The sequence below is a fragment of the Thalassophryne amazonica genome, chromosome 21, assembly GCF_902500255.1.
Source record: "Thalassophryne amazonica chromosome 21, fThaAma1.1, whole genome shotgun sequence".
Classification (NCBI taxonomy): domain Eukaryota; kingdom Metazoa; phylum Chordata; class Actinopteri; order Batrachoidiformes; family Batrachoididae; genus Thalassophryne; species Thalassophryne amazonica.
In genome coordinates this window covers 9,044,525-9,070,149 of record NC_047123.1, presented here as the reverse complement: position 1 = coordinate 9,070,149, position 25,625 = coordinate 9,044,525, and the positions used below count along the sequence as shown (strand labels likewise).

Sequence of the window (25,625 nt, the reverse complement as noted above, 5' to 3'; positions counted from 1 at the left end):
CATTAATACAAAAATAAATTTATTTCTTGATCATTTACAAAATTAATATGTTAAATTTCATAAACCAAGTTCCCTTGCTAATGTTGTCACCGTGGGGTTTCCACAAGGGCATACTGATTAGACTTTTAAACTGGCGTATGAAATCATACCACATTGTCTACCAGGACATGGTATATTTATACTTACTTGTTAGCATATTCTGGCATGGCCCTACAAGTTCCACATAAGACAACCTCACTCTCCTCATCACGCTCCAGCTATGGCCGTCTTTTCTTCCAGGAAGTTTGCCAAGTTTTCCTCACCCTTTTCTTCTCATATTCAGCATCAGCAGCCTTCCTCTTCTGTGCTTGTTTTGAGGGTGATAGCTGTTCTTTCCTTTGCTTTCCTGGTTTCTGCCCAGGAGCAGGAGGTTTCAAGAAATTCATAATATTCACTGCGCTCGATCTTGCTTAAGCGAAAATGACGCGTCGATGTTGAAGCGAAATTTGCGCCACATCAGAAGATGCGCCTGCAGACGAAGTTTGTCTGCACTTCGGCAATGTTCCCAACATTGCGAAGTGGTGCAACATGTCCTGTCTCTGGTAGCAGCCTGTGAGCAGGACGTATGTCTCTTTTGTCCTTTATTTCACAACTATGACAAGAGTTTTTGTAGGAGCAGCAGCCCCACAGCAGCAGGAGCGGAGTTTTTTTCTTTTTTTTTAATTGTTTATATGTGCGCGCGTGAACGGGACAGTTGGTCCTCAAGTTGGGTCCTGCAGAGGCAGAAGGACCGCTGAAAGCAGCCATCATCCAGACGCAGCTCCTGCAGCAAATAATGATACTGCCTGAATTGGGAACGTCTCATGACGTTTGTCAGCTTTCCACAACAACTCGCTCCGTGTGATCAAGGTCCGTCATGTTAACTTGACGGACAACCGGAGCCGGCGAGCTGAATGGAAGCTCCTCCTATTTGATGACGCACCGGGGCGAATTTTCGCAGCAAAAGCAGAGCGACACACCGGGTTGAAGGAGGCGCGTCCGTTACCACGCGTCCCCCGCAAATTTGTAGCATCTGATCGCGCCCGGTGTGAACGTGGCATTAGACTAATAAATGTGCCCAAAGCGATTTTAATTCTTACTGGCCCGTGGTGGCCCGGAACATGTAAAAAAGGCCGCCAGGCCATCGGACCACTGCTATTGTCGAGCCCAGAGTCCGCAGCATTTTAAGTGGTTCGCATGTAAATACCCTGATTCGATGGTTCTGTGTGAAGTAGGGCTGCAACAAACGATTATTTGGATCATCGATGAATCTGATGGGGTTTCGACACGATTAATCGATTAATCGGATTAGCGGGAATTTTTTTAAAATGTGCCAGGGAAACAATTTTTCTCTCCTATCACTTTATTTAATAACAGAACATTATTTGAATACTTAAAATACTTGAAAATCAACAAATGTCCCTTGGATGTTGAAATATAAAATAATAAAGAATAAAACAGTTTATAATAAAGAACAAAAATAATTATTTTAAATGGCACTGCTTTATCAAAGTGCTGAGTTGCCCATAAAACAACACTGAAACATATAAATGTTATAAAATATATGGCGAAAAAAAGAGGTATTTTTGTTGCTGCAAATGAGCAATTAATAACCAGTTAACCATAAAACCTAAATCAAAAACTGTAGCCTGACTCATTATATGTGCAACATTCTCTGTATAACTTGTAAACTACAACCCCTGGCAGAAATTATGGAATCACCGGCCTCGGAGGATGTTCATTCAGTTGTTTAATTTTGTAGAAAAAAAGCAGATCACAGACATGACACAAAACTAAAGTCATTTCAAATGGCAACTTTCTGGCTTTAAGAAACACTATAAGAAATCAAGAAAAAAAGATTATGGCAGTCAGTAATGGTTACTTTTTTAGACCAAGCAGAGGGAAAAAAAATATGGAATCACTCAATTCTGAGGAAAAAATTATGGAATCACCCTGTAAATTTTCATCCCCAAAACTAACACCTGCATCAAATCAGATCTGCTCGTTAGTCTGCATCTAAAAAGGAGTGAACACACCTTGGAGAGCTGTTGCACCAAGTGGACTGACATGAATCATGGCTCCAACACGAGATATGTCAATTGAAACAAAGGAGAGGATTATCAAACTCTTAAAAGAGAGTAAATCATCATGCAATGCTGCAAAAGATGTTGGTTGTTCACAGTCTGCTGTGTCTAAACTCTGGACCAAATACAAACAACATGGGAAGGTTGTTAAAGGCAAACATACTGGTAGACCAAGGAAGACATCAAAGCGTCAAGACAGAAAACAAAGCAATATGTCTCAAAAATCGACAAATGCACAACAAAACAAATGAGGAACGAATGGGAGGAAACTGGAGTCAATGTCTGTGACCGAACTGTAAGAAACTGCCTAATGGAAATGGGATTTACATACAGAAAAGCTAAACGAAAGCCATCATTAACACCTAAACAGAAAAAAAACAAGGTTACAATGGGCTAAGGAAAAGCAATCATGGACTGTGGATGACTGGATGAAAGTCATATTCAGTGATGAATCTCGAATCTGCATTGGGCAAGGTGATGATGCTGGAACTTTTGTTTGGTGCCGTTCCAATGAGATTTATAAAGATGACTGCCTGAAGAGAACATGTAAATTTCCACAGTCATTGATGATATGGGGTTGCATGTCAGGTAAAGGCACTGGGGAGATGGCTGTCATTACATCATCAATAAATGCACAAGTTTACGTTGATATTTTGGACAATTGAAAGGATGTTTGGGGATGATGAAATCATTTTCAAGATGATAATGCATCTTGCCATAGAGCAAAAACATTCCTTGCAAGAAGACACGTAGGGTCAATGTCATGGCACAGGGTCAATGTCAACGAGCAGATCTGATTTGATGCAGGTGTTAGTTTTGAGGATGAAAATTTACAGGGTGATTCCGTAATTTTTTCCTCTGCTTGGTCTAAAAAAGTAACCGTTACTGACTGCCATAATATTTTTTTCTTGATTTCTTATAGTGTTTCTTAAAGCCAGAAAGTTGCCATTTGAAATGACTTTAGTTTTGTGTCATGTCTGTGATCTGCTTTTTTTCTACAAAATTAAACAACTGAATGAACATCCTCCAAGGCCGGTGATTCCATAATTTTTGCCAGGGGTTGTATGTGGTCATTTCATAATGACATGTGACTCATGTCTCTTTCTCTAAAATTGTATTGTAGCATTATTAGTTATTGTTGCTATTATTAATATATAAATAAAAATACATTTTAAAATATAATTTGTAATACATTTGACTCTTTTACGGCAACAAACATTGAGCCATTAGTTATTATACAGAAAACAAATGCACAAACATGCTGAAATGCCAGCAGCTTAATGCTAACTTTAACACTGAAAATGCATAGACATGCCAACGCGTTAGCATCGGCGTTAGCATAAAATACATCTATCAACTGCTTCAGAACACCATAACAGGTCAGTTTAACATAAAAAAGGTAAATATTCCTCACAGACATATGCTCTTTAAGGTTTTAGTGGAGAAAAATTAAGATAAAGCGAAATAAAACAAATGAAACCAACGAAGCAGCAGCTCGAAGCACTCCATTCGTTCAAGATTCAAAGCAAAGCTCGGTTGATTATATGGAAGAAACAAAACATTTGCGGTAAACAAAGTTATTTAGCAACTATTTGTGGCTAAATTAGTTGACAACTATTTTAATAATCAATTTTAATCGATTAACTTGATTAGTTGTTTCAGCTCTAGTGTGAAGAAACATGAGATTATACAGGGGGGGTTGGGCAAATGGACATTTCCACCTGAAACAACCATTGTGACTACACGTCACCACCATACCACACACACACACACACACACACACACACACACACACACACACACACACACACACACACACACACACACCACTGTCCCTGCTACAATGCAAGTATGTATATACTTGTTTGCAGAGAATATTGAATTATTTTCAGCCAGGAAATGGACAACTGAAGGATAATGGAAAGTCCTTATTTCTATGAAAAGTGGATGAGATGATCGATAACTCAATCAATCAATTTTTTTTTATATAGCGCCAAATCACAACAAACAGTTGCCCCAAGGCGCTTGCCCCAAGGCGCTTGCCCCAAGGCGATAACTGTGCCGAACATTCCATGCACCACACAGGGGCTGAAGCTTCTCACTGGCATGTAGCTAAGGGTGGGGCCGATCCGATCCAGTATCGTATTGGGCTCTGTAATTCACGGATCGGAAATTTCCTATCCAACCCGCAGAGATTTCCGAATCTATGGGCCATGTCTGCTTTAATGTGGTCTGCTGAAATTACTCCACAAGTGATTTTCTGCCGACAGCCAGCTAGCAGGCGAGCACTGAGCACAATTGTAGGTAACCAACATTTCATCACATATCTACTGAATGAAAATATTTTAGAATAGAAACACCACAAAGCAAGACAGCAACATGCAATGTGCGCAAAGCCATTACACAGAGGCGTTCACGCCGTCACAATCAACAATACAATGAACTTAATCATTTGAAAAAACAACACATTCAAGAGCACAGAGATTTTTTTTTAGCCAGGAGCAGAAAGAAATGGAGCGAGCAGGAATCACTTCTGGAGTGAAAAACAAGGTAAACTTCCACTAGACAACATGTAAGCATTAAGCTTAATCCAGGTAGTTCAGATGCACCCTGTTTTATTGATAGTGTGTGTGGAAAAGCATTTACGTTTATTGCACTTTTATTTCAAATATTTGACAACCTTGATTTGTTGTTGCTACACAAGCAAGAATGTTACTTAATTTAAGCTGATGCACATTGTTTTATCAGTGGTGTGAATGTTTACACTTATTGCACTTTTATTTCATATATCTTACATTTGAAAACCTTGATTTGTTGACGCTACAAGATCCAGTGTACTTAATTTGATGATCAGATGAAGCAGGCCTCTGTATTTTATTTGGAGAGGGGTGGTGTTGGATAAGTTTACCCTTTATGTCTGTCGGTCTTGGATTTAATAAATATTGACAGTCACTTTGAAACCCTTACAGTTGCATCTTTGTTTTCAGGATGCGATTGTTCCTGTTAACAGGATTTCCTGTTTTTCTGACTTCCTTTTCTGACCTTATTCTTACCTCAAGTTGCCTTTTCTGGCATGCATACATTCAATCTTGCCTGGTAAGAGGAGTTTATTATCGCCTCATATAAAAATCAATCAATAATGATAATATTAATAAAGCAAATAGAGCTCTGGTATTGGATTAGATTCATATCGGCAGATATCCAAATTCAGGTGTCTGGATCGGTGGATTCCTACTGGTAGTATGTTTGACTGCAAAGTGTCCAGTTTTCACCCTGTGCACAGAACAAAAAATACAAAAAACACCCCCACCACACACACACACTAATCCAATGGTTCACTTGGCTGAACAGAGAGGCAGCTATCAAAAGTTGTGTACAGCTGAAAGAAGGTGTTATTCTGGCAGAATGTCTTGGTTTTGATTTACTTGGGAGGTTCAGCATGTCGACAAAATGTAAAGCACACAATCCACATGCATATATGGAACTTTCTGTGGATGACACAAAAAAGTACAAAGTTTATTTCCATTGAGGTCCATGTACCATGCTGTCCATGTCCATTTTCCCCTATTTAATATCATCCAGTGCCATGTTTTATGTGTAGCAATTTTGATTATCTATTAGGCTGGCATTGTGTGATAGCTCCACATACACAGATGGAGAGTGATTCTGTGTCACCTGTGTCACGTGGCTAGCAAGGTTTGGGGAGAGTTGACTGCAGCTCAGGGGAAACAGGCACTTACCAAATAAAGTCTGTTTTGAAAAGCGTTAGAAAGAGGAGGAAAATCTTTGCACAAACTTAATAAACTTAACCTTATTTTGAAATTATCTTCATGAACTGGGCAAGGATCTGCTACATCAGTGAAATAATTCCTCGAGTCTCATTAACAAAACAAATAACATGGCTAATGCGTAACAGCAAGAATCCTGTTAAGAAGAATCCCATTAAAAAGGTAACTTAATGTTATTGTGCTTTTGGATCATAAACAACTCCAATAATTTGCAGGTGGAAAATTATTTCTGTCTGATGTCCAGCAACTGAAGTTTTCTTTTTCTTTCCCCCCTCAAAAGAGAAACATAATGTGTTGCTCAGTGACACTTCATACAAACCAAGACAGAAAGTAAACAAATGTTTGTTAGGTCATTTAAAAATAATACAAGATGGATTTACGTGGTGTGTCCATAAAGTAACGGTCCTTTTTATTTTTTATTTTTTAAACTATATGGATTTCATTCATATGTTTTTACGTCAGAGATGCTTGAACCCTCATGCGCATGCGTGAGTTTTTCCACGCCTGTGAGCACGCCTTGTGGAAGGTGTGATCCTGCCCCCTCGTCGGATTTTCATTGTCTGGAAATGGCGGAATGAAAAGGACTTTTTTTTCCATCAGAATTTTTTCAGAAGCTGTTAGAGACTGGCACCTGGAAACCATTCGAAAAATTTATCTGGCTTTTGGTGAAAATTTTACGGGCTTCACAGAGAATAAAGGACTTTAACTACAGCTGCGCCGCACTCCGAGCTGCGACGTCGCGGCACAAACCACTGGATAATTTCTAAGCTGATGGCTCTGTGGATACGAGACCGTCGTGTGTGCTTTCTCTGGTTATCACAAGAGCTGGACATCAGCCATTTTCCGGCAGATTTCACTTTTAACAAGAGATTTTGTCATGGAAAGCCGCGCGGAGGCTTTGCGCGTCACGACCAATTCACTGATGAAGCGAGACAAAGGAACACCTCCGTTTGGTAAGCACTGGTCCACCAAGTGGACTCCACCAAGGCCATGGGGTCACTGACGCCATAACATCTACACGCCGTGGAATCATCGAACCTAAAAAGTCTAACAATGATGTTTGCTCAGTAGTAAAAAAAAAGGTTTCATCTGCTGTGACTGGATAGCATGTATCCTTAGCGCTTGGCATCATAGTTTATTGCAACTTGCACCTTTCCCAGACGCTACTGTCATCTGAGCACTGATATTGATATTGCATGTGTTTATAGACAAAAACAAATGAGACAAAATTCAATTTATTATTCAACTAAACTGCAAATACGAATATATCTGCATGTATCGTATATGAATTTTTTTTAACATTTATGAAACACTTCTCTAAACAAGGCCATAGGGTCACTGACCCTAAAGAGATTCCCTCCTTGGCACAGTGATCTATTCAACAATTCAGTGTTACAACCAAAACTATGATACATACACTTTTCTTTCCTTTATATTTGACATCCCTGACCATGAAAACATACCACTAGAACTTGGAATCACTTTGTCTTTATTAGTTCAAAAGTTATTGTATAAAAACGATTTCTCTGTAATGGCGGTTTTCTTCTGGATCTAGCTCCATAACATTTGAAGCTACATCAAATCTGATGACACCTTACTGAATCAGTACAGATTCAGCTACAATTTGGTGTTAGTTGTGCATCTCTAGCTTCATTTGTCACCTCACACTGACACATTTTCTATTTTCCCTATATTTTTGCATATTCTGGATCACCAGATCCAGAATCCGGATCCGATCATCACCAAACTTTGTTGTTTGATAGAACATTTGACTATGTTACACCCTAATTTTTTTCCAAGCCTTTCTGCCTTGTTTTTGTGGAGTTAGAAACTAGAATGTCAAAATTCCCCCTATCTCGCAATGGTGAATAATCCTTTAAAAAATTCCTGGATGCGGATCGTGATCCGGATCACCACTAAAATTTAATCACTTGTTCCTCTTGACATTTCCAACCACTCCACAAAATTTCATCAAAATCTGTTCAAAAATTTTTGAGTTACCCTGCTGACAAACAGACAGACAAACAAAAACAAACGTGACCGAAAACATAACCTCCTTGGCGGAGGTAATAACGTCTATAAACCCAGAGAATATATTCACGAGAGTTTTAGGCACTAGAGTTTAATGCCGTTGCCCGTGGAGCCTGAACAGAGTGTCTGAAATGCCTTTGTCCTGTCGTGAACGTACTGAGATTACCCTGTCCTACCCATAATGCACTGCTGGGCACAGCATGTGCTCACAAAACCTTAAAAATTAGCACATTACTTTAAAACTAAAACATATATCTGATATTTTCACTTTAGAAAACTTCAGACGTGACAGTAATTTTAAATAACTTGTCCAAAATTAGTTTGTTAAAATTTGAACCATAAGTTAAAATGCATGCCTCTGGATGACTTGGGTGATATTGCCAATATATCAGTATGGTGTTAAAGAAATTTTTTTTTTTTTTTTGTGACCAGTTCTCCTTTGTCTGCAGAGGATAGAGTGGTTTCTCCTGAAAGCAGCTTTCTTCTGTTTGCAGAGGGTAGAACTATACATCTCTTAGAAAACTTTTAACAGGTAGGTCTCAACTGATATTTTAAAAATGTTTGCCGCTGTTCAGCTTGGTTTACTACGTTAACGGTCTAAAAGTTATCGGACGACAATTTAGCGTAAGATAATTAGTCCGATAATGGTTTTTAAAGTTATCTAAAAAGATAATCCAATAATGAAAACATTATCTTCGATAATTATCTGTTATCAGATTATTGGAAGTGTGCCCACCACTGTGTATATGTAAATCCTGTCATGGTCTTGCAAAACGTAGTGGAACATATTTTAAAAAAACAGTTTTCATAGGAAAACAAGCATTTTTCTGTGAAGTAGGCCTACTTTTCAAATTTAAAAATACCTCAAGACAAGGATCACTCAGTTTCAGCTACAAGAACCACACTAATTACATACTCGTAGACGGAAATAATATATTTCAATACATCTGATTAAAACCCTTTTCTTATGTAATCAGTTAAACTTCAATCACAAATGCACTTCTCACTTTGTCTCCTCACTTTGAATATGCAAAGCATTTGTTGTAGATCATCATCTGTCTTGCACTTTCATAGCAGGGAGCAGCAGATAACAGCAATAAAATCAGCCAGTGCCTGTTTCTCTTCATGTCTGTTCCGCAGCACAGATGGTTTACAGGCCGCGAGTACAGAGCCACGAGGTTAAGGGGTGGAAACCCCCTCCCACCAACACCCCTTAAATGGTCCAATTTTGGAGACATTTTTTGCAATGAATAAATTAAAACAAAAAAAACACACACATACATACGTCAACAATAACCCGCATTCTAACACTTTGAAGGGAGGAAAGAAAACTAGATTTAGCAATAACATTATTGACTTACTATGTGTAATATTTAAGAATAAAGCAATGACTGTAGTTGGAACTGTGTTGAAGTTGAATCCAAGCTTGATTTTAACTGATTTTTAATGTTAACTTCAGAAATTTTAAAATGAAGTTATTGTGATGGATATTTGTTTTTATTTATTCTTATTCATTTGCTAACTGTACAGCACATGCACGTAAGAATCAGGTGTGGAAGTAGTTTGCACTTGAGGCAGATGGTAATGGAGAAATAAGTGATTTATAAAAGCCAGTACAGAAATGGTGCAATTGTAAATTTGGAAGACAGGAGGCAACACCATAAATTTAACAATTTATCTATTAAAGAGTAAAAATGGAAGGAAATCAATTGTAAGGCCTGAAAGAGGTATCTGTAGGAAATATTTTAGCCATAAAGTCAAGTAAGAAGGGTAAGTGTTGACTTTTTAAATACTTGAAAGACACTTGATTTATCGAGAAGATTTAGTGGTGCTACAACCCCTGGCAAAAATTATGGAATCACCGGCCTCGTAGGATGTTCATTCAGTTGTTTAATTTTGTAGAAAAAAAAGCAGATCACAGACATGACACAAAACTAAAGTCATTTCAAATGGCAACTTTCTGACTTTAAGAAACACTATAAGAAATCAAGAAAAAAAGATTGTGACAGTAACGGTTACTTTTTTAGACCAAGCAGAGGGAAAAAAAATATGGAATCACTCAATTCTGAGGAAAAAATTATGGAATCATGAAAAACAAAAGAATGCTCCAACACATCACTAGTATTTTGTTGCACCACCTCTGGCTTTTATAACAGCTTGCAGTCTCTGAGGCATGGACTTGAGTGACAAACAGTACTCTTCATCAATCTGACTCCAACTTTCTCTGATTGCTGTTGCCAGAGCAGCTTTGCAGGTTGGAGCCTTGTCATGGACCATTTTCTTCAACTTCCACCAAAGATTTTCAATTGGATTAAGATCTGGACTATTCGCGGGCCATGACATTGACCCTATGTGTCTTTTTGCAAGGAATGTTTTCACAGTTTTTGCTCTCTGGCAAGATGCATTATCATATTGAAAAATGATTTCATCATCCCCAAACATCCTTTCAATTGATGGGATAAGAAAAGTGTCCAAAATATCAACGTAAACTTGTGCATTTATTGATGATGTAATGGGCCTTTACCTGACATGCAGTCCCATATCATCAATGACTGTGGAAATTTACATGTTCTCTTCAAGCAGTCATCTTTATAAATCTCATTGGAAAGGCACCAAACAAAAGTTCCAGCATCATCACCTTGCCCAATGCAGATTCGAGATTCATCACTGAATATGACTTTCATCCAGTCATCCACAGTCCACGATTGCTTTTCCTTAGCCCATTGTAACCTTGTTTTTTCTGTTTAGGTGTTAATGATGGCTTTCGTTTAGCTTTTCTGTATGTAAATCCCATTTCCTTTAGGCGGTTTCTTACAGTTCGGTCACAGACGTTGACTTCAGTTTCCTCCCATTTGTTCCTCATTTGTTTTGTTGTGCATTTTCGATTTTTGAGACATATTGTTTTACGTTTTCTGTCTATGTTTGCCTTTAACAACCTTCCCATGTTTGTATTTGGTCCAGAGTTTAGACACAGCAGACTGTGAACAACCAACATCTTTTGCAACATTGCGTGATGATTTACCCTCTTTAAAGAGTTTGATAATCCTCTCCTTTGTTTCAGTTGACATCTCGTGTTGGAGCCATGATTCATGTCAGTCCACTTGGTGCAACAGCTCTCCAAGGTGTGATCACTCCGTTTTAGATGCAGACTAACAAGCAGATCTGATTTGATGCAGGTGTTAGTTTTGGGGATGAAAATTTACAGGGTGATTCCATAATTTATTCCTCAGAATTGAGTGAGTCCATATTTTTTTCCCTCTGCTTGGTCTAAAAAGGTAACCATTACTGACTGCCACAATTATTTTTCCTGATTTCTTATAGTGTTTCTTAAAGCCAGGAAGTTGCCATTTGAAGTGACTTTAGTTTTGTGTCATGTCTGTGATCTGTTTTTTTTTTTTTTTTTACAAAATTAAACTGAATGAACATCCTCCGAGGCCAGTGATTCCATAATTTTTGCCAGGGGTTGTATAACGGACCGATGCAGCAGGTGGCAGCAATGCAACAATAAGGATGCTGGCTGCCATTATATGCCACAAAAGAAGGGTTTGTTTGTTTTGCTGTTCTCCACACAGTCACATTTTCAGAAAAAGCGCATCGTGTCAAAATAAAGCCATACAATACACATTTTTTTTAAGTTAGTGGTTTTATATGATGAAATAAATGGACCATGGAAACAAAGCCGAGTGGAAATTCTGTGTACAAACGCTGGTTTTGCAGCCCTGAATTTCACTTCAGTACATGCACAGTATAAATAACCAACAATTTTTTAGAAGAGGAACTCAACCCTTTTATTTTCTGTTAATTTTTGAATGTTAATTTACTGTCTTAATGTTTTTATTAATTGTTTAGGTTCTTGTTATCATAGACCCATTATTATTATCATCATCTGTATCATTTTATTTTGTTATTACTTATATTTTGTCATTTGATTTTTAAACAAATGTGTTGTTGCTTTCTTTTGTCATCCATGTATTTTTAATACATTTACAATTATATTATGTACTTACATTGAACTTACTAAATAAAATCACGCACACACTCACGCTTTTAATATAAAGATGATTTATCGCCCCTGCTGGAATGGCGTTTTAGTTCAGACTGTAATTAGCAAGGTTAGCTAATATCCATAGTTCCTCCAAAAATATTTGTCCTATCAACATTTCATTTTGGCGCCGTTCATACGTGGCCCAAAATACATAAGCATCTCCCCGGTTTCTGTGTGATCGAAGCCAAGCACAAGCATGCACGCACGCACACAGAGGCCACTTGGCTATTATAATATAGATTGTGAATAGAGGTGCACCGATCAGGATTTTTTTTAGGCCAATCACCAATCATTAATCACTGAAATTTTGATCTGCCGATACCGATCAAGTACATATTTGGATCATGCCCAAAATAAGAATATAGGTCTAATGTATAGGACTATTTTTGCATTAAAACTTAATGATGAAAACAAAAAACATGCATTCAAATAAAGACACTAGAATAAACTGCCAACTTTTGTTTTATTACACTGACTTTGTTCTACCAGCAAGCTTTTTTTTTCCATGTTTCATGTTGCTCAGGTTACAGCCTACAGAGAATACGTTGAGAATGTAAAATACAGCCCTCATTCTATGGGGTTAAAATTGTCTCAATATTTGTAAATGCACACAGGGTGATCTACAAATAATCATTGATTTGCAAATGTGTTCAGATATCCACAAATGCAAATTTCATATTTGTAACTTGTAAATTGGTCTTTGCAAATAATGTTGTATTTGCAAATATAAAACTTAATTTGTAAAAAAAAAAAAAGTTACATTTGTAAAACTGGAAATTGTATTTGTGAGTTGAGTTTCAGCATTTGTGGATCACCAATTACATGCATTCATTGCTTTCCTCTGACGTAATTTTGAGACATTCTTTTCGCGAAATCCACAGATCCACAAACAAATGTCTACTGATTCACAAATACACACTCACGCACACTGGATATCCACTAGATGGCAGTGTGGTTCCAATCATTACACAGCAGTCTATTTAGATCTCTCAGAGCCATGTGACTCATTTTGACTTCTGATATGAGCTGAACGACATGGACTACATTAGATGATGGCGACTGCTCTCCTTGTCCGTCCAGCTCATATCAGAAGTCAAAATGAGTTTACGTCACAGAGGAAAGCAAGTCACGACAGGACCAAGCGCTCCCTGCGCTGCTGCCTGCACTGTTGCGATTGGTCCTTTTGATCGGCGCATTTTGCTGATCACCGATCAAGGCGTGATCGGCCGATAATGATCGGTGCACCTTTAATTGTGAAATAGTTTTATTGTCAATGTGACAGCATATTGGCAGAATCAGAGTGTCAACAGAGAAAAAGCTTGTGTTGGCAATTGACTGTATATATACTGGACAAAGCCTGCATAATGTCACCCATAACTTGTCTAAAGGGACCCAGAACAGCCGTGTCAGACGTGAGCGGGAAAGCTCATGATTAACTCAATGCATATAGGGGTACAGCATGGGTGGCTCAGTGTGAGACTAAAAAAGCCTGAAAAGCATCACTCCTCGAGTCCAAACACCACAGGATAACCTTGGTTTGGGTGTTTGTTCAATTATATTTTTGAGTACTGCGCTGCAGTTCAAGCATGGAAGAAATTATTCCGAAATGTGTGTGCTGCATTTTATAAATGCCATCTTGAGCCCAATGAGCCAAGTATGAATGGAGCTGACAGGACCGGGAGTCCACTGAAGTCAGTGGGAGAGGGGAAAAAAAAAAAAAAAAAAATCTTATTGGTACCCTCTCACCAGATTATGTAGACCTCATCCATCCATTTTCTAAACCCTCTTATTGCAATTAAGGGTCACATGGGGTGACGAGCTGGAGTCTACCCCAGCAGCCCCTAAGGAAGAGGTGGGATACACCCTGTACAGACCACCAGCCCAACGCATGACAACTACAACAAATACAACACCAATGATAAAATTCATAAATACACATTTAAAGCATAACGACAAAACTGGGGTTTTTAAGGTGTCCCTAACTTTATCTTTAAGTTTGTATTGCCAATAAACAGAAAAGTATATTTCAGTGCCATTCAAATGGGACAGATAATGATGAAAATGTATTGTGTTCAAATTTATCATGCCCTACACTGTGTTCACCACAAGGGGTGTGTGTGTGTGTGTGTGTGTGTGTGTGTGTGTGTGTGTGTGTGTGTGTGTGTGTGTGTGTGTGTGTGTGTGTGTGTGTGTGTGTGTGTGTGTGTGTGTGTGTGTGTGTGTGATACTACTGTTTGGTCTTAATCACTGCTAGAATTACTTTAATAAAAGTTAAAATATACACATTTATTCTTGTTTGTAATCACTCATTTTTAATACACATATGTCAAACTGATGTAAAACTACCAAGCCAAGCCTCATAAATGAAATATAAACAAAAATCTTGAAAATAATATATTTATAGCCTATAGTTACTGGGAGTATTAAGCTAAAGAAGGACCATTCAGGCATATATGAGGTAACATAAAAACAAGTCATTCTGAACCATGTTTCAGATTAAAGGGTTGTTAGGTACATTAAAGTACTTAAGCAAATCAAAACTTATCCAAACAGGACAAGACCAACAGGTCACACACTGGAAAATAACAATATATGTAACACCTACACAATAAGTTGTTTTTCCTAACCATTTACAGGACAGAAAGCCATTAGAAAATGAGGTTCAAAGTTAATGAAAACAACTTTGAAAGGTACTTGTCATAAATGTATTTTTCTTTTAAAATGTGGGAAAATGTTACTGGATAGCTCCCATTTATGATTACTGTAGCATAATTCTTTTTCCTGTCACATTTTGTGTTGATTTTAAGCTGTTATACTCAAATCACATTCACAACAAGGTTGACCACGGGGGCATCAACAGTATTAGAAAAGGTGCATCACTGCCAGCCATCCTGTCAAGACATTCAGTAGTCTTCTCCGCCATTGTAACCACAAGATATGCCCTGAGGACTGCAGAGACCTTGGTCAGTACTTATATTGAGTCAGGATAATTAGTAAGAGAATGTTACAAAAACATGAGGTCTGGGACTTCCGGAATGGCTAGCGACAAGACGGGCGCATAGTCGTTTCGCTCCGTCTAAAACTGTCTTAAAATAACCCTCCAAACTTGAGAAATACACTGAAATGTAACAGAGGACATTATGAGTGGGGGTAAATCCAAAAAAGGACAGTGGAATCCAAGAAAAATGACAAATGAGGAGGATATATCTAAAATTGTTCACGAGGAACAACTCGAAGACGAGGAGGATGAAAATGGCGGCGGCGTGTTATCCGAGTCAATGGCAGATTCAAGCGAAGACTCTCCAACTTTGAAGGAAATCAGGGAGGCTATCCTGGGCATGAAAGCAGATATGGCAGAAACCATAAGAGCGGAACTTGCTGTATTTACTAAAGATCTGAACCAAAGGCTGATAGATCAAGCAGCCACTCTGGAAACACACAGCAAAGCCATAGCCAGTGCCGAGGAGCGCATTGCGGATTTCAAGGCTTGTGGCGTGGTGACAAGAGAAACACTACTCAAGCTGCTGAAAGAGCAAAGAAAACTACAAGATAAAGTAATCAGTCTCGAATCTCATTCAAGAAGATCCAATATTCGCATATACAGAATCACGAAGACACTGAAAGCGGCTCTATGGTGACTTTTGTGAATAATCTCCTCACCAAGGAGTTACCATTACCTGAAGGCACCTCACTTCTAATCCAGCGTGCACACAGGTCATTGGCACGTAAACCTGAGTCAGGCTCACCTCCGCGATCAATAATAGTCAATTTTTTGCAGTTTGAGGTGAAGGAAATGGTTTTGAGACTGGCATGGAAGACAAAGGTAATGCTGAATAATAAACAGATCTACTTTGATCATGATTATGCGTTGGAGGTGATGGAGAAACGCAGATCATACGGAGACATTAAGCGAGTACTCAAGGAAAAGGGTATCCGTTTCCAAACACCTTTTACGCTGATACGCATTCACTGGAGTGATGGGCCAAGAATGTATAATGACGCGGAGGACGCTACGCAGGAGTTACGGGCCTGAGGGCTGGCGGTGACAGTGGGCAGGACGAAGACGCCTCCAGACGCGGACATCGAGGAGAGAATCAAAGCCGCATTCCCATGGCAACAGGTACGCCCAGGAGGCTGTGAATCAACTATCGAGAGGAGAGTGAAAGAGAGACTTCAAGAGTTCCGCAGAGGAGAGAGAGATTTGTCGACGAGGAAATGAAAGAGGGTATAGTTTTACAAGAAAGGTAAAGAAAAAAATTTAGGTATGAGTGTTTTGTTAGCTGTCCTTTGTAAATTGTTAAACGTGGCCAGTTGGGCGTCAGCGGAAGCAGCGCAGTTTGTTGGCCTTATTGTGGGGGATGTATATGCGGGTCGGACATTCCGCCACAAGGGGGAGCCCTGACCATAGGGAGGGACCTTTCTCCCCACTTTCCCGCAAAGACATCCAGGTATCCTGAGGAAAAGGAAGACTTTGATTTCATTTTATTTTATGTTGTTTGGTGTTCTTAATGTTTTTGATAGTTCAGTTTACAGTGGGTATTATGTGTATTGTAGTCAAGAAACTCATACCGACAAGTTCAGGGTGTCACATAAAGGGTATATTCTCATTCTACTGGTGGTTGGCTCTCACTGCGGTATTGTATCACTTCCTGTTCCGGAGCACAGTGGTGTTTTGCTATATCTGTTAGCTGTTTAATCTGCGCAGTTAGATTGATCTAGTTATCTAGATTACGATTTGTTTCCCAGTGTAATCTTTACGTGCCTTAACTAAAGCACTCCTTCTGCTGAATCACCTCTAAATTATTTACGTTATTCACTTTGCGTGTTTTTAGGAATCCGCTAGCTTAGCGTAGCTACTAGCTCTTAGCCGATTTAGCATGGCGGCTTCTGTCTCTCCCGCACTTTTCTGCTCTGGGTGTGAAATGTTTAGTTATTCCTCGGCCTCCTTTAGCAGTAACGGTACGTGTAATAAGTGTAGCTTATTCGTAGCTTTGGAGGCCAGGCTGGGCGAATTGGAGACTCGGCTCCGCACCGTGGAAAATTCAACAGCTAGCCAGGCCCCTGTAGTCGGTGCGGACCAAGGTAGCTTAGCCGCCGTTAGTTACCCCCTGGCAGATCCCGAGCAGATCCTTCAGCTTTCAGGCTCCTCTCCTGTGGAACCAGCTCCCAATTCAGATCAGGGAGACAGACACCCTCTCTACTTTTAAGATTAGGCTTAAAACTTTCCTTTTTGCTAAAGCTTATAGTTAGGGCTGGATCAGGTGACCCTGAACCATCCCTTAGTTATGCTGCTATAGACGTAGACTGCTGGATCGATCTCTGCTCCCCTCCACAGCATGTCTTTTTCCTGGTTCTCTCCCTCAGCCCCAACCAGTCCCAGCAGAAGACTGCCCCTCCCTGAGCCTGGTTCTGCTGGAGGTTTCTTTCTGTTAAAAGGGAGTTTTTCCTTCCCACTGTAGCCAAGTGCTTGCTCACAGGGGGTCGTTTTGACCGTTGGGGTTTTACATAATTATTGTATGGCCTTACCTTACAATATAAAGCGCCTTGGGGCAACTGTTTGTTGTGATTTGGCGCTATATAAAAAAATTGATTGATTGATTGATTGATCAAGATTTTTACCACACACATATGCTAAATTTTTTAACTCTTAACGTAAATGGGCTTTTGAGCCCCAATAAGCAAAGTAAAATATTGAGTAAATTGAAGGGGGAGAAAATTGATGTTGCATTTTTGCAAGAGACTCACATGGCTGGATTAGAGCATGAGAGACTTAAAAAGCAAGGTTATAAACATGTTTTCTACTCATCCAATGGATCAAAACATACAAGAGGAGTAGCAATATTAATAACAGGAAGAGTCATTTTTGAACATATTTCAACAATCAAGGATAAAGAGGGGAGGTAGGTAATGGTAATAGGGAAATTAGATGGAGAATTACTTACACTATACAATATATATGCCCCCCCCCCCCGGCTCCAAATCAGAGCAATATATTCAAATAATAGAAAAAGCAGTGACTGAGGCAAAGGGGCTACTTGTTTGTGCAGGAGACCTTAAGATGGCATTGAGACCGAGCACCGACTCATCTGGGAATAGAGCCTCTCAAACTCAAAAAATGACTAAAAAGATCAATTTAATGTTGGAAGAAATGGGTATTGTTGATATCTGGAGAAATATGCATCCTGCTGACAAGAATTATACATTCTATTCATCCCCACATTCCTGTTATTCAAGAATCGATTATTTTCTTACATTCAAAACAGATATGGATAGAATACAGAGTTGCTCAATTGGGGCCATGGACATCTCTGATCACTCCCCTTTATATTTGTCTGTTTCCATGAATCAGAGTAGAAAAGAGACTTATTGGAGATTAAATAATAGTATACTGAATAATAACATATGTGAGCAGCTATCTGCAGAAATATCAGAATATCTACAAATAAATGACAATGGTGAAACTTTGGTGCACATATTATGGGATGCTTGTAAAGCAGTTATGAGAGGAAGGATTATAGCAAAATCTTCATATATTAAAAGACAAAGAACTGAAAAACTTAAGACATTACAATCTGAGTTGTTATTGCTAGAGACTAAACATAAGGGGACATTAGTTGAACATACACAATTAGAGATAAAAAAGAAAAGAAATCAAATAGAGGAATTATATGACCAAGAAATCCAGAAGAAAATCTTATTTACTAAACAGAATTATTATGAAGGAGGCACTAAACATATGAAACAATTACCTTACAAACTTAGAAAACAGACATCTGACAACATAATTAGTAAGATAAAAGACCCTACAACAAAAGAAATATATCACCAAATAGATCAAATTAGAAATTGCTTCAAAGATTATTACAAAATGTTATACTCCCAACCACCCGTTGGCACCGATCAAAATATGGAGAAATTACTGAATTCACTCACTTTACCCTCTGTCACAGAAGAGGAAAATAAAAAATTGATTTCGGAAATCACAAAGGAAGAAATACAATCTGCTATAGGTAGACTTAAATCCAATAAGAGTCCAGGCGCCGATGGATTCACAGCAGAGTGGTACAAAAAATTAAGCACTGCTTTAACTCCAATTTTGTTGAAAACTTATAACTGGGTTCTTGGAGGAGGAGAGATTCCTCCCTCATGGAACAAGGCAATCATTTCTTTAATACCTAAAGACGGCAAGGAAAAAATTATAGGCCTATAAGTGTATTAAATATAGACTATAAAATATTCACATCTATTTTAGCCATGAGGATGGAAAGGATCTTGCCCAGAATAATACATTTTGACCAAACTGGATTTGTTAAGGCATGACAAACTCACGACAATGTGAGGAGATCTTTACAAATCATTAGACATAAATTTAAACAAAACACAGGCAATTTTATTGAGCTTGGATGCGGAGAAAGCTTTTGACTCAGTGAGGTAGCATTTCCTGTTTAAAGTTATGGAAACATTCAAATTTGATGAAGTGATTATTAGGACATTAAAAGCATTATATAGCAAACCCGTTGCAAGATTAAAAATAAATGGTGCTCTTTGTGACCCCTTTGAGCTTCAAAGATCTACGAGACAGGGATGTGGGCTCAGTCCACTTTTGTTTTCAATATTTACTGAACCTGTGGCTCAGAATATAAGAGAAAATAAAAAAATAAAAAGGTATTCAAATGACAGCAGGGGAACAAAAACTGGCTCTGTTTGCAGATGATGTCATGGTTTATCTGTCAAATCCCACAGAGACATTTCCAGAATTAATTGCAACCCTGAGAGATTATGGGAGTTATTCTGGATACAAATTGAACGAACAAAAATCCCAAGTCTTGTGTTTTAATTATTGCCCTTCCGTCCATATGAGTCAAGCATTTAAATTTGACTAGAACAAAAAAATTACTAAATATTTAGGTATCAATTTACCGACTGATTTGTCTAACCTTGAAGAGTTAAATTATGATCTTTTAAAAAAAGAAATTATTCAGGATGTTGCAAGATGGAATTTGATACCATATTTGAATATTACTTCAAGAGTGGATACTGTAAAAATGAACATCCTTCCGAGAATGTTATATTTATTTCAGTCAATTCCGATTACAAGACCAGAAGTATACTTTATAGAATGGGACAAAATCATTTCCAGATTTGTTTGGGCTGGTAAAAAACCCAGAGTAAAGTTTAAAACACTGCAACTGTCTAAAGAGCAAGGGGGGCTTGCTTTACCTTGCCTCATTGATTATTATGAAGCAGCACAACTGCGACCATTAGTCTGCTGGTGTAACCCAAGTTACAATTCAAAATGGAAGGAGATAGATCAGGGTTTAATGGCACAAGGTCCAATTAGTACACTTATTGGAGATCCCTTGATGAAAAATGTAGTATTAGATATAAATAACCCAATTTTTAACAGTTCACTGAAGGTATGGAGGGACATCATCAAAAAAATGACATTTATGAGAAATCAGAATTTTTTTAAATGGTTTGCTTATGATTCAGATTTCATACCAGGGAAAGTAGATTCAGGATTTAAAACCTGGTGCAGTAAGGGCCTTACTACATATTATACTTTGTTCAAGAAAGGTGTGATAATGAGCTTCCAGGATCTAAAAGAAAAGTTCGGACTAATAAATCAGGACCACTTCAGGTATTTACAAATGAGGGACTTGATTAAAAAAAAATTCATTCATAAACCAATTTTTGAGAAAGGGGACATTTTTGATATCCTGTCGAGTGCATATAGCCATGCCCCAATCCTAAAAATTATCTCCAAATTGTATATGGTGATTCAAAATTTACAAGGTAATGACTCCACACATTTAAAAGATAGGTGGGGAAAAAGAGGGCAATTTTTCTTTAACGTTGGACAGTTGGGAGAGAATATGTCAGCAACAATGGTCCGTCACCAGTGCCCCTTCATGGAGAGAATTTTCTTGGAAAAATGCAATTCGTTATTTCCGTACACCAGCCCAACAGTCGAAATATTCAGACCAGATCGAATGCTGGAAGCAATGTGGTCAAACGTTGGCAGATCATTTTCATATATTCTGGAATTGTTCTTCTGTTACTCCATTCTGGGATGAAATGCATATTGTTTTGGAAACAGTTTCTAAAAAGAAAATTAATAGAAAATTTGAAATACTATATCTTGGAGATTTGTTAGAATTAAAACTTACGAAAGCAGAACTCTATTTGATGAAAGTGTTATTGGTAGCAAGGAAAAAAATGTATAACCAGGCACTTGCTTCAGAAAGAAATACCAACTATTAATGAGTGGATTAACATTATACATCAGATTTTCACTATGGAACGGGTGACATTTAAGGTGAAACTCCAGACAGACGTAAAGTCACTAACTGGGACTCCTGTCTTGTTGCGAGAAAGAAAAAAGAATTGTCCTTCGTTCTGTTCGCACAGCTCCAAACTGTGCTGCTCTCTGCCGAGTCAAGTTAGAAAGATAGAGTCCAGTCAGAATTAATAATTTCAAAGCAAATCGCCACTTAAATCAAATGATACCTCTTTCCAAATGTTGTAATATAATCAATAAACTACGTACAATCAATTTAAACGTTTTTTCCTCCCAAAATGAGATGTTGTATGCTGATGTGCAACAGCTGGCTGAGAGGTATGGAGTGACAATCATGCCAAAATGTCTGAAAGGAAACGCTTTTGACAAAAACTACAGATTTTATTTCTATTTATGTCCAGAGATCAAGGATCCACCATGTAGATTTTATTTAAGTCCAGAGATCAAGGATCCAGTAACCAATTTCATATTTATTTACTTTAAGACTCAATAAAATGTTGTTGATAATAAAATTATAAAATAAAATTGTTATAGAAAAAAGTATCGTTCAGGAACCGGTATCAAAGTGAAGGTCACGCAAACTGCCAGAAGAGTGAGTTTATTTATTCATTTATAGTTTAAAATAGGTGTGAAATAATGAAAACCTAGTTTTGTATAATATCAAACTACCATATAATATCAACCACCATATATTTCTCTCTAAATAGCCTAATATATAATAAAAGCTAATAATAAAAGGCAGCTATCAATGAGCTGCTATTAGTGCAGTATCTCATCTTAGGTTATTAATTTGTAGTTTAACAGGTGAAATTATAAATATGTAGCTTTGTATAATACAATACATACATATATGAATATATACAGACCACTGCTAAGGGCAATACATGGCAGCTCTTTCTGAAGCACATACACAACCTATACACACACAACCGTGGTAGTTAGTACAAACGGTGGCAACTCACTGGCAAGTGCCGAAATAGCTAAAGTTGCTGTGGCAAGTGGAAAAGTACTGGCAGCTGCTGTGGCAGGTCTTCCAGCAGCTACAGTTGCCACTGGAAGTGCCAAGACTACCGGCCACTGCCCACAATGCGTTAGCCCCTGCTGTAAACTTGATGACATGTTTACATGTGTGTCAAATGTGGGCGACTCACATGTTGAGAGACACACATAGAGGAAGACGAAGCTCAAACCATAAGTGAGGAAGATGAGCTATCAACAACAGAAGAGCTTCCTTTGTAGTACGGATAGGAACGAATTTGGATTCAAAAGATCAAATTGATTTGTTCCACCACTTTAAGAGGGGAAAAACAAAGACTGGAGTATGACAAAAAGCATTTTCTTCAAAAAGAAGAAGCCATTATCTAGCAAGCAAATTTCTACATGAGAATAGAATTATCAGCATGTTTGCCAGTAGCATTTCTTACAAAAAAGTAAACACTGCAAAGAGTTGGGTCAGCACGTGACTTCATGGTTAGCGCTGCTGCCTCACAGCAAGGAGGTCCTGTGATCGATTTGCTTCCCACCTGGTCATTTATGTGTGGGGTTTCCATGTTCTCCCCGTGTTCATCGGGTTCCTTTTGGGTGCTCTGGTTTCCTTCCACTTGCCAAAACATGTAGGTTAGGTGAAACTGACCACAGATATGCAAGCACGTGTGAATAAGTTTGTCTGTGTATATGTGGCCCTGCTACAGAATGGCGTCCTGTACAGGGTGTACCCTGCCTCTCATCTTATAACTGCTGGGATAGGCTCCAGCACCCCGTGACCCTTAACTTAAATGAAAAGGTACAAAAAAACAATGAATGGAACAACTTGAGGGAGGTAACTGTTTCTGGAACAGAAGGTTCCCAATTACAGGCCACCGCTGCCCATAGAGCCAAGACAGGCTTCAACTTGTACCAAATAAACATGTATGCATTTGGACTTCTGGTGCTGTTGACCAAACGGTCCCATCAGAAATTGGTCTGCCCTGTCTTCACTGAGCATGTGTCTGAGACTGACTGAGTCTGACATTCTACACCCAAAGTGATCAAAGGGAATAACGTGATTATTACCCATCAGATGACAAAGTAAACTTCATCTTAAAGTCAGTATTAAGCAGAAACAAAGCGATAATCGGTGAATCGCTACTGACGCTCCGAAAAGACAAGCACAGCAGCAGTACATCAGGCTCAGACATGCTGCTGTGGTGCTCTGATCAGTCCCCCGTCTTTCATTATGAAATAATGCTGAATTTATGTGGAAATGACTGTTGTACAAAAGCTTCAGGTATCTGTCACTGAGCTAGATAATGACTGCAGTGCAGTTTTAAACAGAAACGAGGTGATAATGGGTGAATCACTGCTGACGCTCAGAAATGACACGACCAGTGAAGGCAGGGCGGACCGATTTTTAGGGGGACCATTCGGTCTGCGGCACTGGGTTACCTTCAAGGACAGGATATTCCTGGAAATAACATTGCATCAAAATCTCCTATAGTTTCAAATAAAACGGCCAATCCTAACTGGTATCAGAAAACACTGATCAATTTCAATGAATCCAGCTATGAGAAGTGTACAGGGTCAGTGCCCGCAGTTCTGCAAGACACATCTAAGGTTACATTATTTCAGCGTGGAAGCATTAGAAGTAAATGGAGCCTTCCTTTGGACAGCGAATGGATTTCAAATAGTTTGACACCTGACTTACATGAGCATGTTTGACGCATGCTCAGAGGACACATGGGGGGGGGGGGGTAAAAAAGTGACGATAAGTGACGATGATGCCACCATGACGAGTTGTTTATGTTGTCTTTTGGGAGGTTTTCTTTGTGCGATCGTTATCAATCGGTATAACGTAGAAACAAATCCATGAAGATCATGAGAGCTAAATCCTGAACGATGTTAGCGGTAGTTTTCAGGCTGGCTGAACACCAGTGCCAGCCACCAGGTCAACTGTCATGACAGCGACCTCGGTGGCACTTAAAGCTGAATAATTACTGTGTTTAGATGTTAAACTCACAGACAGGTGAAGCAGGGATCGGGTGGAGCCAAGAACTACACACAAGCAGCACTCCACCTAGCTTGTGCAGGCCCGACCCGTTAGCTTCCCGGCTAACAACCACGTATCCTGCTTAGCGTTTCCAAACTGTAGAGCACAATCACTCAAAATAAGAAGGAAAATCTCTTACCTATGGTGGAAATGAAGGTTGTGTTGAAGGCATCGTCAGAGAAACGGAACAACACACAAGTCTTCCCCACGCCCGAGTCTCCGATCAGAAGCAGCTTGAACAGCAAGTCGTACGTCTTCTTCGCCATTTGAAAAACAGCGTGTGTTCACCGGACAAATAAAACAAAAAACAAACAAAACAAAAAAGTGGAAACGATAGCACGGCTAGATGAAGTCTACAGCCAGCTCCACCTTAAACCGAACCGACTGTCCCGCTTCGAAACAATCCGGGCTATGGTGATTAGCTTAGCAAGCGAGTAGGCTAAAAATCCACCCAAAGAGCGCACGCGAGCTGTAAGGTTATTTCCCCAAACAGAACCGCTTCCCCCTACAGCATGAGAACAGAGAACAAACGCAGGCTCCCCTCCGTGGGTGATTCCTCCTTTTTTCCACTCTCTTTCTCCCACACAATCGGGACAAAATGGCTCCTCTCTCTCACTCTTTCTTCCAACTATCAGCGAGCTAGCTGTTAATTCAAATTCTCGGCACACCCCGTCATTCCAAAGTCCCGTCACACACTCGCCTGAAAAGAACTCTGGAAGAAAACCCAAAACTTAAAAGTATCAAATTCGCTGCTTTCTTTTTTCCACCCAGTTATTTTGTTTTAAGGCGAGAAAACGAAGTGAAACGTAGACGACCGCCGTCGCCTTCGAACAGGAGCAACCACCACGGCCACAACCTAAACTGAGCGGACACGCCTTTCCCACCCCTTCCATCAGAATTCAAGTTTTTGATTGGTGAACGGGCCTGTCATTTCACTAAGTGCTCCGACTCTATTGGCTACACTGCGAGCAGCCGGAAAGTAAAGGGGAAAATGCAACTGTTACTCTTTCTCGGACATGTTGGCTCAAACCACCCATTACTGTCGGTATATAAAATATATCCAGTGTTCCAACATGGACGCCAGTTTCATACGGATCTTTCAGAGCCGGGGCGTATTTCACGATACCAGCTGTGAGTCAGTTAAAGTGATGTCATAAATAAGTACTTCTTGGTTTGTTTGTTTTTTGCAGGCGTTTCCCACATGTTCTCCATTTACTTCAGAGACCTTTATCCTCTAAAGTCGTTCTAAATGAGATGAGCATAAACACCAATAGATGAGCTGTTTTAGACTAGATTTGAGACACTCCTTTGGAATGATGAGCATGCATCCTTT

At 39.1% G+C, this 25,625-nt stretch overlaps 1 protein-coding gene and 2 long non-coding RNA genes across 3 annotated transcripts in view; 1 reads left to right on the top strand and 2 right to left on the bottom strand.

Moving 5' to 3' along the window:
* rab10 (RAB10, member RAS oncogene family) overlaps positions 1-25,139 on the bottom strand; it is a 61,292-nt gene extending 36,153 nt beyond the window's left edge. The window contains 1 exon segment of the mRNA XM_034161867.1: positions 24,432-25,139. Within this exon segment, the coding sequence (XP_034017758.1) occupies positions 24,432-24,558 (127 nt within the window). The 5' untranslated portion in view covers positions 24,559-25,139.
* LOC117502759 lies at positions 4,915-9,206 on the bottom strand. The gene is made up of 3 exons (XR_004558400.1): positions 9,193-9,206; positions 6,569-6,571; positions 4,915-5,170 (listed from the first exon to the last, which is right to left on the bottom strand). It is a non-coding gene; the product is annotated as an uncharacterized LOC117502759 (long non-coding RNA).
* LOC117502761 lies at positions 14,486-14,928 on the top strand. Its single transcript, XR_004558401.1, has 2 exons — positions 14,486-14,759; positions 14,804-14,928. It is a non-coding gene; the product is annotated as an uncharacterized LOC117502761 (long non-coding RNA).
* Positions 25,140-25,625: the final 486 nt, after the last annotated feature.